Genomic DNA, 15,153 nt, shown 5'->3' with positions numbered 1-15,153 from the left:
GACATTGTTAATATTCTTCCTTCCTCCGAAACAGTTTTATACGCTGACGACACAAATATTTTCTTTCATGACGCGAGTTTACAAGCAATAGAATGTAGAGCTAATCTCTGGTTAGAAAACCTTACATTATGGTTGAGGGCCAACAGGTTAGAACTAAACATCACGAAGAAGAAGTATGTAATATTCAGAGCTAAAATAAAGTCATAGATAATGAGCCAATCATATTATACAATTCGAATGTTTTACAACGAATACAGTCAATAAAATTCCTTGGAGTTATATTTAATGAACACCTGTTGTAGACTGACCATATTAATCAAGTAAGAAAAAAATTTAGCGATCAGTGGGCCTTCTAAATAAATTTAGACTTCTATTGCCAGTATGGCTCAAAAAGCAACTTTATTTCAGTTTAATTCATTCACATCTTCACCATTGTTTACTGATATGGGGAGACTCAACACAGACTAATTTAAATGCTTTGTTTTTACTACAGAAAAAGGCCATACGAGCAATTGCTAATCTAGGCTACTTGGATAGCATTAACTCGTGGTGGAACAGCTTGGGGTTACTGACAATTTTTCAATTAAAAACTCTTCGGCTAGCACTTGAAACATATAACAGATTTCATCTTGAAACTAATTTTTGTGCAACACCAGAACTACCGCAAAACCCATATCCCCTTCGACACACGACAATAAGAGCACCAAAATCAAGAACAAATTACGGATTCCAAACGATTAGATATCAGATGACTACCTTTTTGAATGAAAACAGAAATTTTCATGACCTCCTCCATCAATGCAGAACTCAAAAAATGTACAAGAGAAAAGTGATTGCACTGTTGACTACATGACTAACCGGTACATCCTGTGACATATTATAAATTGATAACAGTCAACATGATTGTATATATTTTTTTTCCTTTTTATAATTCCCTGTAACCCAACAGCACGCATCTTAACAACTTCTAAGATACCTTAACATTGTTGTACAGTTTTCCTTTGTTTTTCTTTTAACATGCCAGCAAGTGTAATGGCGACCGCTACATTTATTTTATTTGTTTATTTTGTGTGTGTATGTGCCGAGTGCAGTTTGCTTACCCCCAGGGAGGAAGGCCCTCGTCAGGCACCACGCCTTTTGGCCTCCTTCCTGAAGTGTATGAAACACACTTCAAATAAATACTTTTCAAACTTTTCAAACTTCAAACTTCAAAGTACCATGACTTGTATAGTTTCTCTACTAATTACCTAATAAATATTCATTGTGTGTGGCAGAAAATGAATGAAAATATTATATCATGTATACCATTTAATTTTTTTTCTGAATATACCTAAGTGACAAGCAAGCAGAACGCGTGCATAGCACGTGAACCACGAGGCTAAACAAAAAGTAACAAATAGTGCAGAGGCTCTGGTTTTCGCCCACGTTTATATACTCCAACAAAACTATAAAAGGCCAAATAAGAAGCGCTACAGAGAACTTAAGCCACACAATATTACATAACGTCGTTAAAGGCGCCCCCCTAAATTTTGCTGACACATATGCTCTCAAAACGACATCCGTGTAGAATCTCACAAGGAAAATTAGAATAACAATTTTCTGTCGGTCTCTAGGTGCAATCTCGTGCGTAATTTTCGCTTACTGATAACTCCTTGTTATTGTCATACTTTCCGCAAATTGCACGCGAATGAAATGAATTCCATTCATATATTCCTGATGGGGCATATTTTCATGAATTTGTTCAACTTTCTGGGAAGCTTTTGTTTTAAGAATAGTGGACGATGTTTGCATGTATGTATACGATGAAAGCTAGTCATAGAATTTGTTTTTGGCTCTAAGCAGTAGCCAGGCACAACTGGATACAGGATTTCCTCACTAACCGTCAACAGTTTTCTGAAGCCAACAACAAACCTTCTTCACTCTCTAACTTACTCCCTCGTGTGCCGCAAGGCACAGTTCTTGGCCCTCTCCTTTTCTTAAATTACATCAATGACTTGTCTAATCATATTTAATCAAACATCTGCTTATTCGCTGATGATTGTGTCATTTACCATTCTAATAATAGTGCAGCAGATAATAATGTTCTTCAGTGTCATCTATTAAGGCTGGAGGAATGCTGTCGTAGATGGCTGATGGTCTTAAAGACTAACAAAGCTGCGCTTGTTTCCTTCCACAGACGACAAAATTACCCTACCCTAAATTATCTTCTTAACGGTTCTAGTCTCTTACCCCGCTATAGCATTAAGTATCTTGGTGTTGACATCCCGGGTACCCTTAACTGGTCTACTTATAGAAAACGGATAATTAACAACGTTAACAAAACTCTCGGCTACCTTGGTCGTAATTGACGTCTAACTTCTCCAGAAGTTAAATTACTGGCTTATAAAACATTAATCCCGTAAATCGCGCCCGCAAGCCCGTAAATCGCACCGTAAACAGCTGAAGTTCTTGTAAGAACGTTTGATTTTACGGCGCCTTCGCTCCGTATTCTGGATGATACTGTCGTTGTAGTAGTTCTGTAGCTTGCCAGGAGAAAAGGTACAAGTGTCGTGTCGTCCAACGGAAATGATTTTGTGCTGAAGATTTTCTGAGAACATGGTAGTCACTATGCCAGTGATGATAAGAAGGGTCGTTAGTTTTTCTACGTGCTTGCATTTACAGCACGATCTTGAAAAAATTGAAAATTGGTTGTTGGGGAAAGGAAATGGCGCATTATCTGTCTCACATCTCGGCGGACGCCTGAACCGCGCAGTAAGGGAATGGATAAAGGAGGGACTGAGAGAAGAAAGGAAGAAAGAGATGCCGTAGTGGAGGGCTCCAGAATAATTCCTACCACCTGGGGATCTTTAACGTGCACTGACATCGCACAGCACACGGGTGTCTTTTGCGTTTCGCCTTCATCGAAATGTGGCCGTCGCGGTCGGATTCGAACCCGGGTACACCAGATCAGTGGCGAAAGCTTTTATAGGAGTAAACTGCTTCAGCTTCTAATGTGACGCTGCAATAAACTGTAGCGCTCAGGTGATGGATGATATGAAGATTAACCAAGCTGGTGGTGAGGTGAACATGCCAAAGGATGCATCTTCTTTTCTTATGTCATTCAAGAAATCCTAATCTATGTGAGCCTAAAGTGAGTCCGTTCAAACGGAAGCTATCACTTATCACCTGTTCGCCCTAGCGGGAATACCAAAGTCTCGGTGTTATCTTTTACTATTGCAGCACAGCTGTTTAGCGCTATTTTGGGGCGTTGGCGTCATCTGTAAGAGGGTGAGGAGGAAAGGTTGGTGGAGAAGGGCGTAGAGATAATGAAAGCCCTCCGAAAAAGAAGGGATTAAAGGAGATAAGAACTTTATGAGGAACAGGTGGTGAGACCAAGCGCACTCCCCCGTTGCAAAAGAACATGCATATTGGACAGATGAGATTAAGTAAACTATACGCCCTCATATGACGCAACCGATGAAAGAAGAAGCACTGAAAATCGACCGAAAGAGTGTAGTGGGGTTTAGCGGGTGCCAGGATGAGGCACCACATACAACTACTGCCTTGGTCTAAAGCAGTAAGCACAATCGTAGAGGCTTTTTTTCCCACGTTGATGACATAGTATGCAATAAACATCGCTTCATTGAAAAATCCTTTCGTCATCAAGCCCCATTGACGAAGTCAAGTGAAGGAAACAGCACAAAAAGCAAAGAGGGGACACGACAACAAAGCCGGTGTGTTGTATCACGTGCTTGTCTTTTGCGCTGTTTCCTTCACTTGACTTCATGGACCACCTAGCGCGCCAAAAAGCTCATCCACGAATCTGCGTATTCTATTAAGAATCGATCGTACATGTGAAGAGTTTCCGCAAATTTAAGTTATTTATATTTCAGTTAATATGCCTCTCTATCCCACCTTCTGCCATTAATTATTCCCTACTAGCAGATCATTTGCGCCACAGATATAAATAGTAACCGGGACTTGCTTAAGTCGAGCAAAGGCATCTCAGCTGTTCTGAAGTATAAGGATGGCGCCTCAGGCTTCCGACCTGTTCTCACTTCGCTGAAATATACGTGTTGTTTTCAATTTTTTGTCGGGTCTTTATGCGAACAAATGCTTGCCTTGACCGTCAATAAAAGCTAAGAACACCGGCGAGGAAATCTACCTGGCAAGCGCGTTCATTATGAATTGCGTCGTGGAGGTGGATTGCATTTATTAGTCTCTCGAATTGCGTGCTCCGGTTATTTTCTTAATACCAAAGTCAATCAGCTACGGGAAATAAAGTTATTTTTATTAATGCACGTATGTTGAGCGAGAATTATCATTCTTTTCTTTCTTGTCTTTTACAGCGTTTACCTTTTTCTGTGCGCGGTATCGGTGGTAGCAAGCGGCTGCCAGGCACTTTTTAATGTGCCCGAGTATTATCTTCTCGGCAGCAGGGCCCCAGACGAGCAGCGCGAACAGCTTATGCGGGCTTCATTAAGTAATGAACCTTTATCCAGTTTGATGATACTTGAAAACCCCCAAAGGTTTTTACGAATGCTCTTTTTTTAATAAACGTACTGAGCGATTTCAAGAGGACATCTGGTTGGACGGTGAAAAAGTAATATTTCTTCTTTCGTAGTTGTCTAGCATTCTCATTTCTCGTCTATTCATCGGCAAAATACTATGAAACAAAGCTAACAAGGTACTCGGAGCAACTTATCTAAACCTAATTATTCACGCATGTGGTCTAAAAGCAAGTTACACGAAAAAAAAAAGATTACTATGTAACGGAGGGTTTGTTACGAGGTACTGGGGCGACGGGAACGGCAACGGCAGCAGTCTGGGATCAGATCGGCAAAAGACACACAAGCGTAGCGCTGGCAAAAACTCTCGAGAACACTGTCACCTCGTCTTCGTCTTTTCAAATCATCAGACGCATCTTCTTCTTTAGCCTTACAATCACCCCGGGGACAAGAGGAGCCATCCTGGCGACTTAGGATGATGGCAAGACGGCGGGGTCGTAGTAGGGCTTGAGGCGCTGGACATGAACGGTCTCCCGTCCTCGGCGGCGGAGATCAGGAGACGGCGTGAGGGGTTCCACGATATAATTAACCGGAGAGGTGCGCTCCAGCACACGGTAGGGACCATGGTACTTCGCAAGAAATTTTGAGGAGAGACCGGGAGTTCCTGAAGGGATCCAGAGCCACACAAGTGCACCAGAAGTGTAGTTCGGTGGGGTTTGGTCTTGGTCGAGGCGGGAGCGCTGGCGATGCTGGGTGTCAGTGGTGAGTGACCGGGCAATTTGGCGGCAGGCTTCGGCGTGTTGCGCGGCGTCGGAAACAGGCCGATATTCGGATTCATCAGGGCGGTAAGGGAGGATAGTGTCGATAGTAGCAGAGGGTTGGCGGCCGTAAAGTAGGAAGAAAGGAGAGAATCCGGTGGTAGACTGCGTAGCGGTATTGTACGCATAAGTAATGTACGGAAGGACGAGATCCCAATTCGTGTGGTCAGAAGCGACGTACTTGGAGAGCATGTCTCCGAGTGTGCGGTTAAATCGCTCAGTGAGGCCATTGGTCTGCGGATGATAGGCGGTGGTAGTTCGGTGAATCGTGTTGCACTCTTTGAGAAGCGCCTTCACCACCTCAGATAAGAACACGCGGCCTCGGTCACTGAGCAGTTCACGAGGTGCACCGTGGCGAAGGATGAATCGGTGCAAAATGAAGGAGGCGACGTCCGTCGCTGTGGCAGCCGGAAGGGCAGCAGTTTCGGCATATCGTGTAAGGTGATCCACCGCTACTATAGCCCAACGGTTGCCGTCTGCAGTGTATGGAAGCGGACCGTATAAATCAATGCCAACGCGGTCGAACGGGCGTGGAGGGCATGGTAACGGCTGCAGCTCAGCAGCAGAACGATGGGGAGGTGTCTTGCGACGTTGGCAGGGAATGCATGCGCGCACGTACTTCATGATAAAGGTGTACATTCCGCGCCAGTAGTAGCGCAGCCGTATGCGGGTGTAGGTCTTGAAAACGCCCGCGTGACCGCTGTGGGGGGCAGCATGGAAGTATGCGCATATCTCCGAGCGTAAGTGACGTGGAATAACGAGCAGCCACTTGCGACCTTCGGAGTTGTAGTTACGGCGATAAAGTAGGGTGTCACGGATCGCAAAATGGGCAGCTTGGCGGCGGAGCGCACGTGACGGTGAAGCAGCCGTCGGGTTGGCGAGAAAGTCGAGAAGGGAAGCGATCCAGGGATCCATGCGTTGCGCTGAAGGCATGTCGCTGAGGCGAAGCAAGGGCAGAGAAGCGTCGGAGGTGGAAAGGCTGGCGATCTCGGCTGGAAGGGGGCAGCGTGACAGTGCATCGGCGTCTTGATGCTTGCGGCCGGTGCGATACACGACGCGGATATCATATTCTTGCAAGCGAAGGGCCCACCTAGCGAGGCAGCCGGAGGGGTCTTTCAGGTTGCAAAGCCAACAGAGCGCATGGTGGTCGGTCACAACGTCAAAAGGGCGCCCATAAATGTACGGTCGAAACTTCGCGAGGGCCCATACAATCGCCAAACACTCTTTTTCAGTTACGGAGTAGTTGCGTTCTGCTGGTGTGAGTGTGCGGCTAGCATAAGCAACGACGTATTCGTCAAAGCCAGGTTTTCGTTGGGCGAGGACAGCGCCGAGGCCAACACCGCTGGCGTCCGTGTGAACTTCGGTAGGAGCGGCCGAGTCGAAATGGCGCAAAATGGGCGGCGCCGTGAGGAGACTGCGCAAGGTGGTGTATGCGTCGTCGCACGCTGGAGACCACAGTGATAAATCCGCACTTCCAGACAGCAGTTGAGTCAAAGGCGCAGCAATGGACGCAAAGTTGCGAATAAACCGGCGGAAATATGAGCACAAACCCAGGAAGCTGCGCAGGTCTTTGATGGAGATAGGTTTGGGAAAGTCAACCACAGCACGAAGTTTCGCTGGGTCGGGACTGACGCCCTGCTTAGAGACAACATGACCTAAGATGGTTAATTGACGAGCGGCAAAACGGCATTTTTTTAAGTTCAGCTGCAGGCCGGCGTCAGAGAGGCAGGTCAAGACGTGCTTCAAACGGGAGAGGTGGGTGTCAAAGTCCAAGGAAAAGACCACAATGTCGTCGAGGTAGCAAAGGCATGTCTTCCACTTAAGTCCGCGCAAAATGGTGTCCATCATCCTCTCAAAAGTCGCGGGGGCGTTACAAAGCCCGAAGGGCATCACCGTAAATTCATACAAGCCATCCGGTGTCACAAAGGCGGTTTTGGGGCGATCGGCTTCTTTCATAGGAACTTGCCAGTACCCGGAACGCAAATCAAGAGATGAAAAGAGTTCGGCCCCTTGCAAAGAGTCCAGAGCGTCGTCTATGCGCGGGAGGGGATAGAGATCTTTGCGCGTAATCTTATTAAGGCGGCGGTAATCTACACAGAAGCGTATGGAGCCATCCTTCTTTTTGACGAGCACCACAGGCGACGCCCATGGGCTGCTTGAGGGCTGAATGACGCCGCTCTGGAGCATCTTGTCGACTTGGTCTTCAATAACTTGGCGCTCGGCGACAGACACACGATAGGGACGTTGTCGCAGCGGTGCGTGGTCACCTGTGTCGATGGCATGGGTGACAGTGGAAGTTTGGCCCAAGGAACTTTGATGTGAGTCAAATGATGAGCGAAACTGATTAAGTATAGTGAGAAGCTGTGCCCTTTGCGGCGCTGGAAGGTTGTCGTCGATGGAGCGAAGGAATGCTTCGGTTGAGGAGGGATCGGGCGCAGCAGTAGGTGGGCTGAGTGCGGCTATGGAGAGGTGCGGCGCGTCGTCCGTCTCTTCGCGGATGAGCAGAGACGCGAATGGTTGTACCGTGCCGAGACATTCACTTAGGCGCAAGGCGTTGGGGAACGAGAATGGGTCAGACACGAACAGTACGGAGAGGCCAGCGGATATAGTCAGTACAGCGTATGGCAGAGGCAGACACTTGCGGTGCAGAAAGATAGGGGACGGAGTGAAGAGGACAGTGTCGTCGCGAAGAGTGCCGCAAGAGAGGGGTACGAGGACTGAAGAGCAGAGAGGCAGGTCAATGTCTTCGGCAACTAGGGCCTTAACACAGGCACCAGGAGGGGCAGTGTCCAAGACAGCTTCGGGCAGGTGAGAGAACTCGACTTCAGCTCGAGCACAATCGATGATAGCAGCATGGCGCGATAGGAAATCCCAGCCCAGGATAACAGCATGAGAACAGCAGGGCAGTACGACGAATTCGACGGCATAAATGGTCCCCTGGATTACAACGCGAGCGGTACACGCTGCTGACGGCTGGATGTTCTGAGCGCTGGCGGTGCGCAGTGAAAGGCCCCGGGTTCGATCCCCGGCACCTCCACCAAATGTAACGGAGGGTTTGTTACGAGGTACTGGGGCGACGGGAACGGCAACGGCAGCAGTCTGGGATCAGATCGGCAAAAGACACACAAGCGTAGCGCTGGCAAAAACTCTCGAGAACACTGTCACCTCGTCTTCGTCTTTTCAAATCATCAGACGCATCTTCTTCTTTAGCCTTACAAACAATGCAAAAGCGCATCGGCATGTCGCATAAAATTCTGTTATTAGCAACAAGTTCCGTTATTAGCAACATTCCGTTATTAGCAATTTGTTCTATCCTCTCGTTTTATTGCCGCGAAAGTTCCGCTACCTGCTGCAAATGCGTTGTGAAAATGCCCCATTCTGAAGTTAACTACGTTCGTATATCCACCAAGGCGGATTTAAATCCACCTGCTTCAAACTTTAAATTAGTTAAAAGTTTGCCTCTTCTTTTAGCCTTCAAATCTAAGACATGTGACTCTAAATTTCACTGCGCCAGTCGTGGAAAGCGATGTTTGGATAAACGCATATATTCCTTTGTGCGAGAGAATATAACAGTCGCAGAGGGTAATACTGAACTCGACTTCTTGTTTGTTTCACAGTTTCAGACATGTTATTTGTCACAGAGTAGAAAAATACGAAAATTCAACTGCAGGGAGAATTACTTAAGGCTCCCAGGTAATATAAACTTAAACATGCGAAACAGTAGCAAAATAATGTTTGTAGTTAAAAAAAAACACTGTAAAGTTGCAGGCGCAGAAGAGTGGTTAAAAATATAAAGCACAAGTATTTAAAAGTAGAACTAATAAATGTAAATTGTTTTGAATTGAATATAGAAGGCTTTAATGCTTTTGAAAGTTAAGAGAGAAGGTAAAAACGAAAGGCTATAATCAAGATTATTTCTAGGTTTTCCCACAAATTTCATTGTTCGTCGGCCACAATTAATGTGCATGATAGGAAGCAAGCGCAGATGTAGTGTAGTTGACCTGTTAGTCGGTGATGACTGACGAAGCTATAAGGTTGTTTAGTGTAATGTGCCGTTCATTTTTTGGCATATTAAGGGGGCAGTATAATTATCTTACTAGGGCATAGATATTTAGGATACCTTAAAGTGCAGATAATTTTTCAGAATATTCATACTGAATATTCAGTCCTACGCTTCGACGAGCTCTTATTTTTTAAAAAAAAGGATAAAGGGGCCAGATGTGATCAGTAAGTACATCCCCGAACCGACATACACTAATTAGTATGGGGATCAAAAAATGCATTAGCGATATGTCAACTAGAAAATCTATGGGAGGAAATTTCGTCATTTAGAAAATATGCGCACGCCATAATAGGCTCTCTGAATGACTGACCGGACGTGAAAATCAAACCGTAAGATAGCTTTCAGTCTCAATCAACAAGAATTTTTTTTTTCTGGTTGCGTGCTGAATATGCATGTTATTGTAAATTCCGTACGAGTGGCGAGAAACAATTCCTTTTCAGAGCTGAAGGATATAAAAACAGTGTTACTAGGACTACAGTTAAATGCTCTCGCTCTGCACTATTTATGTATAATTCGTAATTTAATGTTAATTTTCCTAATCGAGGCAGTTTCGTCGCAATCTGCTAATACTGGACTTTTATCACCGGCGTATAGTACAGTTAGAGCATGATTTAACGTTGAAGGCAATCGTTGCTATTCAGCCCATAAAGCTGAATCTGAAGTGGGAGCCTTTACAAACTGAGCAGTTTGATGACATACCTTTAAAATATTTTCATTTATGGCCAGGTGCATTCAAACGAGAGTTCCTCAATAATTTCACAAGCCTAGTGTGGAAAGAAAGAGCTCAGCTGCCTTTCCGGGCAGCCGATCCGGACATAACAAAGAAAAAGGTAGAGCTTTCGTTGCCAGGTGTTCGAGAGGCATCGCTGGGTTTAACTGCAAATCACTTAAGACCGCCTTAAAATTCACCAGGAAGTAGTCATGATTGAGAAAACCCTTCATGTAGGAGTCTGCGATTAGCCACGACCTCTCGAAATCGCCTCGGCACGCATATTGGAGTGCACAGAAATCAAGGTGACCTTTCGGGATGTAATCCGTAACATTGTCCAAGAAGAGCTGCGTCGGTTGCTACAGTCTTCCAACCAGCTTCAGGTAGCGACCTTTGCGAAAATTATTGATGAAAAATTGCAGCATGCGCTTGACTCCCCGTCATCGAACCCTGCAAGTTAATGTGACCATTTCTACGGACCTCAATTCAGGACCTTGGTTGGGGTGGCTATGGCTCTTTGTACTACTGAAAGCCTAGCCCGCAGTACGATTTTTTGAACCACTGGAACGTCTGGAACATCATTCGGAAAGAGGATGAAGAAAAGAAAATTAGATTCGTGGTGATCATGACCACCCTGATTAGAACGAGATTATTCGAAGACATTGTTATGAAAGCTTCTTTTGAGAAAGCCAAAGCGGCACAAAACGCCGCCCCACAAGCAAGTTGGTGGGACACTGGGACAATGGCTCTAGGAGCGGGATTGTCCCGCCTCAATCGGGATGTCTGGCTCTGTGGAACTTACATTATGCAAGCGCTATTTTCGTTCTTTGACTACTGGGCTTCGCCTCCTTTGGGTGGTGCTATATACACTCCAAAAATGAAGAAAAAACTTATTCGCTGGGATTTTTCAGGGCAGTACAAGGGCAATCTAGGCATCTCGTTATTGTAAAAAAAGCAAATTCTGAAAGATTTTCAAAAAAACAATATCGTCTGCAGTAAGCGGATGGAAAAAGTTTTCTTTTGCATCTTAGAGAAATATTTTTACATCTAAATTGCATCATAAGAGAGGCCTATTATCGCTCTCAGAAATGTTCGGATTTTTCGCTTGCCCCTATTCCCCCCCCCCCCTAAAAAAAAAGAACGGAGGGTGCCCTTCGCCTGACGTCAACTGGCACATAAACTAAACTGCTGTAAACGACTGTACAAATATAGCCAGCAAGCTTAACCCCCCCATAAAGGAAATTTATTGGGCCTTTTGTTCTCTATACAAACTGCACTGCTCTCTCCTGACTCATTCTTCGCCTTTTTTTCAACAGCACATCGCTTTCAGTAACTACCAGAAATAATTATTTGCAGCACACGACTGTGATGTACCTGCATAAATAGAGCTAGCGGCACGTGACAAGCAATCACAAAAATAAAAAGCAAGTGTCGTACAGAAAAGAGTATGCACAGTCCCATACTGCACTTCATCGGGGCTCGCCTGACGTGCCCCGCCTGCCAAAGTTGTAACCAGGGAGGTATCGCCACCCAGGCACATATCTTCTGGGGTTGAGTGGGATACCGGCCCCAACACATCTCACTGCCAGCTCCTTCCCAGGAGGGGTGTAACCAACTCCTCAGAAGGCCAGGCATGACCACCCAACTTGCAATCGTTTAATGGGATCAGAAAGTCGCCTCACCGGGGGGCCACACCAAACCCACCTTCCCCAAATCTCGACATTCTATGGCATAAAGTTCTTTCTCTCCCTCTCTGCATGGGCGTCTGTATCAAGTAAGACCTGCCGGTCTTTCCATTAACCAGAGTGGAGCCGAGCTTCGGCAAACATCAAAACCTCCCCTCTCTTTGAGGCGCTAGGCATGTGGTTCGCAGAATACGATTCAGTGCGCACGTGTACACCTACTCGCGTGTGATATTGCTCTCCCTCGCACTTTTCTCCTAGCGAGGGGTGCACGTGCGGCAATTCTGAACCCCGCCTTTTCCTCTTTCTGTGCGCAGTACCTCCGGGCGATCCGGCTATTATGGACGAAGACGGACGAAGGCTGGAAGGTCTCGTGGGTCGCTTCAGCGAAGGACGAAAGCTGAAGCTCCTCTGCGAAGTTGGAGGAGGTAGGTGGAAGAACCACGCTGGAACAATCCAATTTTTCTTTTTCTGCCTTTCTTTCCCTATTTTTTTCCTTTTATCCCGTGTCTTCCTGTTCACTTCCCCGCGCTTCGCCTCTGTCTCTTCTCCGTCCACTTTGCTCGTTTCGTTGTCGCGTCGCACGGCGATTCCTTTTGTAGTTCCCCCCGAGGTAAGCGGTCATTCGAGAAAAGAAATACCTCGTGCTTGAGCGGAAGGCATTAGTCTCTCACCGGAGTGTTTCACGTGCTTTATTCGGCGTCACCGTTTTTTTTAGCCCTTGTGTTGCTGTTGAAAATTTGAAATATGTTATAGAACAATACTCACTCGCTCAGGACGGGAAAAGAGCACTAACCGAGACTGATTGAGTCTGTCTCTTCGTGCAGATTGCTTTGGTGTCAGGCCGTCAGTAATTTCCCGGTGCGGTGTTCTTCTCGAGCAGAATTGGAGGCTGATGGCTTTCTTGCCTTCACTGTTTATTTCTCTTGTCGTTTACACGGTCGATCATTTCGGTGAAACAGAAACGGGCAGAATTTTTACACATCGTTGTCGTGGCACAAGAGCTGAGGCTCAAAATCGATTGTAATTTATTTTGTGCGCTTTTAAAAGGCAATATTTTGTATGTCCTGAAATCGCTAACACGCCGAAAGAAGTAAACAGATCATTTTACGAGCCTGATAATTGGTAAAGATGTGAGAAAAATGGCTGGTGGTTTAGCACTTGTAAGCACAACATATTGTGTGGAAGCACCGGTCTTTGCTGGTGGACACCACCGCCACGTACCTTAAAGCGCGATTGAGGTGTCCACTGACCCAGGGAGCCAGTAAAACGCGTCTTCAGCTTTTCCATCGACAATGCGACTTTACCCAATGTACGCCACTGGCCTATGCTCCAGTGCCGCGCTTTTGCGGCAATGTTGTCAGCGCCAGCGCAAAGCGAGACTATTAGTTTGAAAGTAGTATCAGTTGATTAAGACGACGACGTGCAATGAGCCGCGCGAGAGTGTGTTGCAGTTTAACATGAGGCATGTTAGGCTGCGGCGATACCCTAGTGCTGTCGCACTGTGGCCAACGAAACAGATCTTTTCGCGCTACCGCGAGTTCGAATTCCAGTTGCGGATATTTATGTTTTATTTAATTTGTTTCTTTCACTTCGCACAAAACCACAAACATTGCAAGATATTGCTCGGGGTGAACCCATCCGAATAGTGCTTTTGCATTAGGACGCAACTGCTAGGATCTGACCAAAAAAAAAAGTTAAACCTGTCCGTGATTGCACATTCACTTCATTAAGGACTTTACAAATTGCAAAGTTTCTCTAGTAGTGCAATACCGCCTTGGGAAGAATGGAAGATAATACTGAGACGACACTGAAGCATAAAGTACCCAAAAGCACTGTACACGTTTGTGTGCCTTAAGAGCAAACAATGTATATAAACTGGCTGTTGACCGCTGCAGATCAGAAAAACAAAGGTTTCTAAAAGTAATGACGAGGTCAGGCACTTTACCAACTGTGTGATTGAATAGTCTTAAAGGAAATGCTTCAAGTCAGGAGTAGTCAGCACAACTCCTCAAAAATCTCCGTCGCACTTATTGTGCAGTGCATTAAGCAAATGGCGATCAGACAAAATCCTTAGCTCCTTCGTTACCTTTTAGAAGTGCTTTTAATGGCGAGAATGCACTGTGATTAAAGTGACCAATCCAACTTAGCCTCTTAAATCGGTGGATGTTGGACCGTAAAACCTAAATATTTATATGAACTTTTTAAAAAAAAAACGTTCCGTTCAATCCATTGTAGCGGCCGCATTTTCGTTTTTATTTTTGTTTAAAAAGTTACGTGTAATATGCTTTCCTCTTTCTTCGGTACTGATGTTTGATCACTTAAGTAATGCTCACTACTGCTCTTGATGCACTGAAGCTTGTCTAGATCAAACCCTGCCTGCTGTGTGTGCAACACTCTTACCTGTGTTTGTGTTTGTTTTGGTTTATGCTGCCTATGCTCTCCGCGATTTTTTTATTCTTCAGCGCTGAAAAAGAGAGTAGGCGCGAATCCTGTACATGTTTACATAACAAGAAAATTAAATCTAGACCGAAAAAACATCAAACATCAACAGGATATGCTCCAAGTCGTATTAAGAAAGCCTCACATAAATGTGCGCAATGCTGTAGCTTACTTTGACGGAGGTATTAAATTTTTCGGGCAAATTATTTCTCAAACTTGATGAAATCTTATCGGGATTATTTTTCTACCACATAAATTATCTTTAAACGCATTCATTTCACACACTGCGTTCACACTGAAAATCTCCGGGCATGCGTTTATTTCATAACTGTGTGCTGCCGGAGAAAACCGGTGCAGTCAGCTCGTCGTATTGCAGCAGTCAAATGAGCCATATTCAACGTCATGGCTAACAGTCAGCCCCTATTTGGTCGTTGTTAAAACAATCTCCTTAAACATTTCCAGAGCCAACCATGCTAAAGGTTACGCCGTACTCATTAAATCGAAATAATCCTGGTACTTTTTTGTTCGGATATATTAGTTAAAGTTGAGGCCTGTGCCATAAGGCTCTGCGTCACATAGAGTGGTGCGTTCATGGCTGTATGTAGATACTGCCTCTTTGACCAGGGCTCATGGCAATGATACTCATGGGAGACATTGAACAGGGTAATATCAGCGCACAAAGAAATGCCAATGCTCTTATTTCTTTTTTTTACGCGTACCCAACAGACTGACGACACCTGTCGCACAATGAAAGCAGTCGCCATCATCAGCCCAGTTGAGTAGGTTAAATACTTTTTTTTTTACCATCAATAGACGCCCGTGTGCTGCGCGATGGCTGTAGACGACAAATAACCCCAGACGGCAGAAAATAAATCGTAGCTCTCCACTTCGGCAACTCTTTCTGTTATCCCCCTCCCAACATCTCCTTCCTGCTCTTCTTCACCGCCAGGTC

The 15,153-nt window shown here is 45.4% G+C and overlaps 1 protein-coding gene across 1 annotated transcript in view; it reads left to right on the top strand.

Moving 5' to 3' along the window:
- Positions 1 to 15,153, top strand: part of LOC144093809 (protein turtle homolog A-like) — a 208,636-nt gene that overhangs the window by 130,794 nt on the left and 62,689 nt on the right. Inside the window, exon 3 of the mRNA XM_077627515.1 lies at positions 12,077 to 12,187. Coding sequence (XP_077483641.1) covers positions 12,077 to 12,187 — 111 coding nt within the window. The remainder of the gene's footprint in view (positions 1 to 12,076; positions 12,188 to 15,153) is intronic.

The sequence above is a fragment of the Amblyomma americanum genome, chromosome 6 (assembly GCF_052857255.1).
Source record: "Amblyomma americanum isolate KBUSLIRL-KWMA chromosome 6, ASM5285725v1, whole genome shotgun sequence".
In the NCBI taxonomy this organism is placed as follows: Eukaryota; Metazoa; Arthropoda; class Arachnida; order Ixodida; family Ixodidae; genus Amblyomma; species Amblyomma americanum.
Note: the sequence above shows the minus strand (reverse complement) of the source record. Positions and strands in the feature narration are given on the sequence as shown.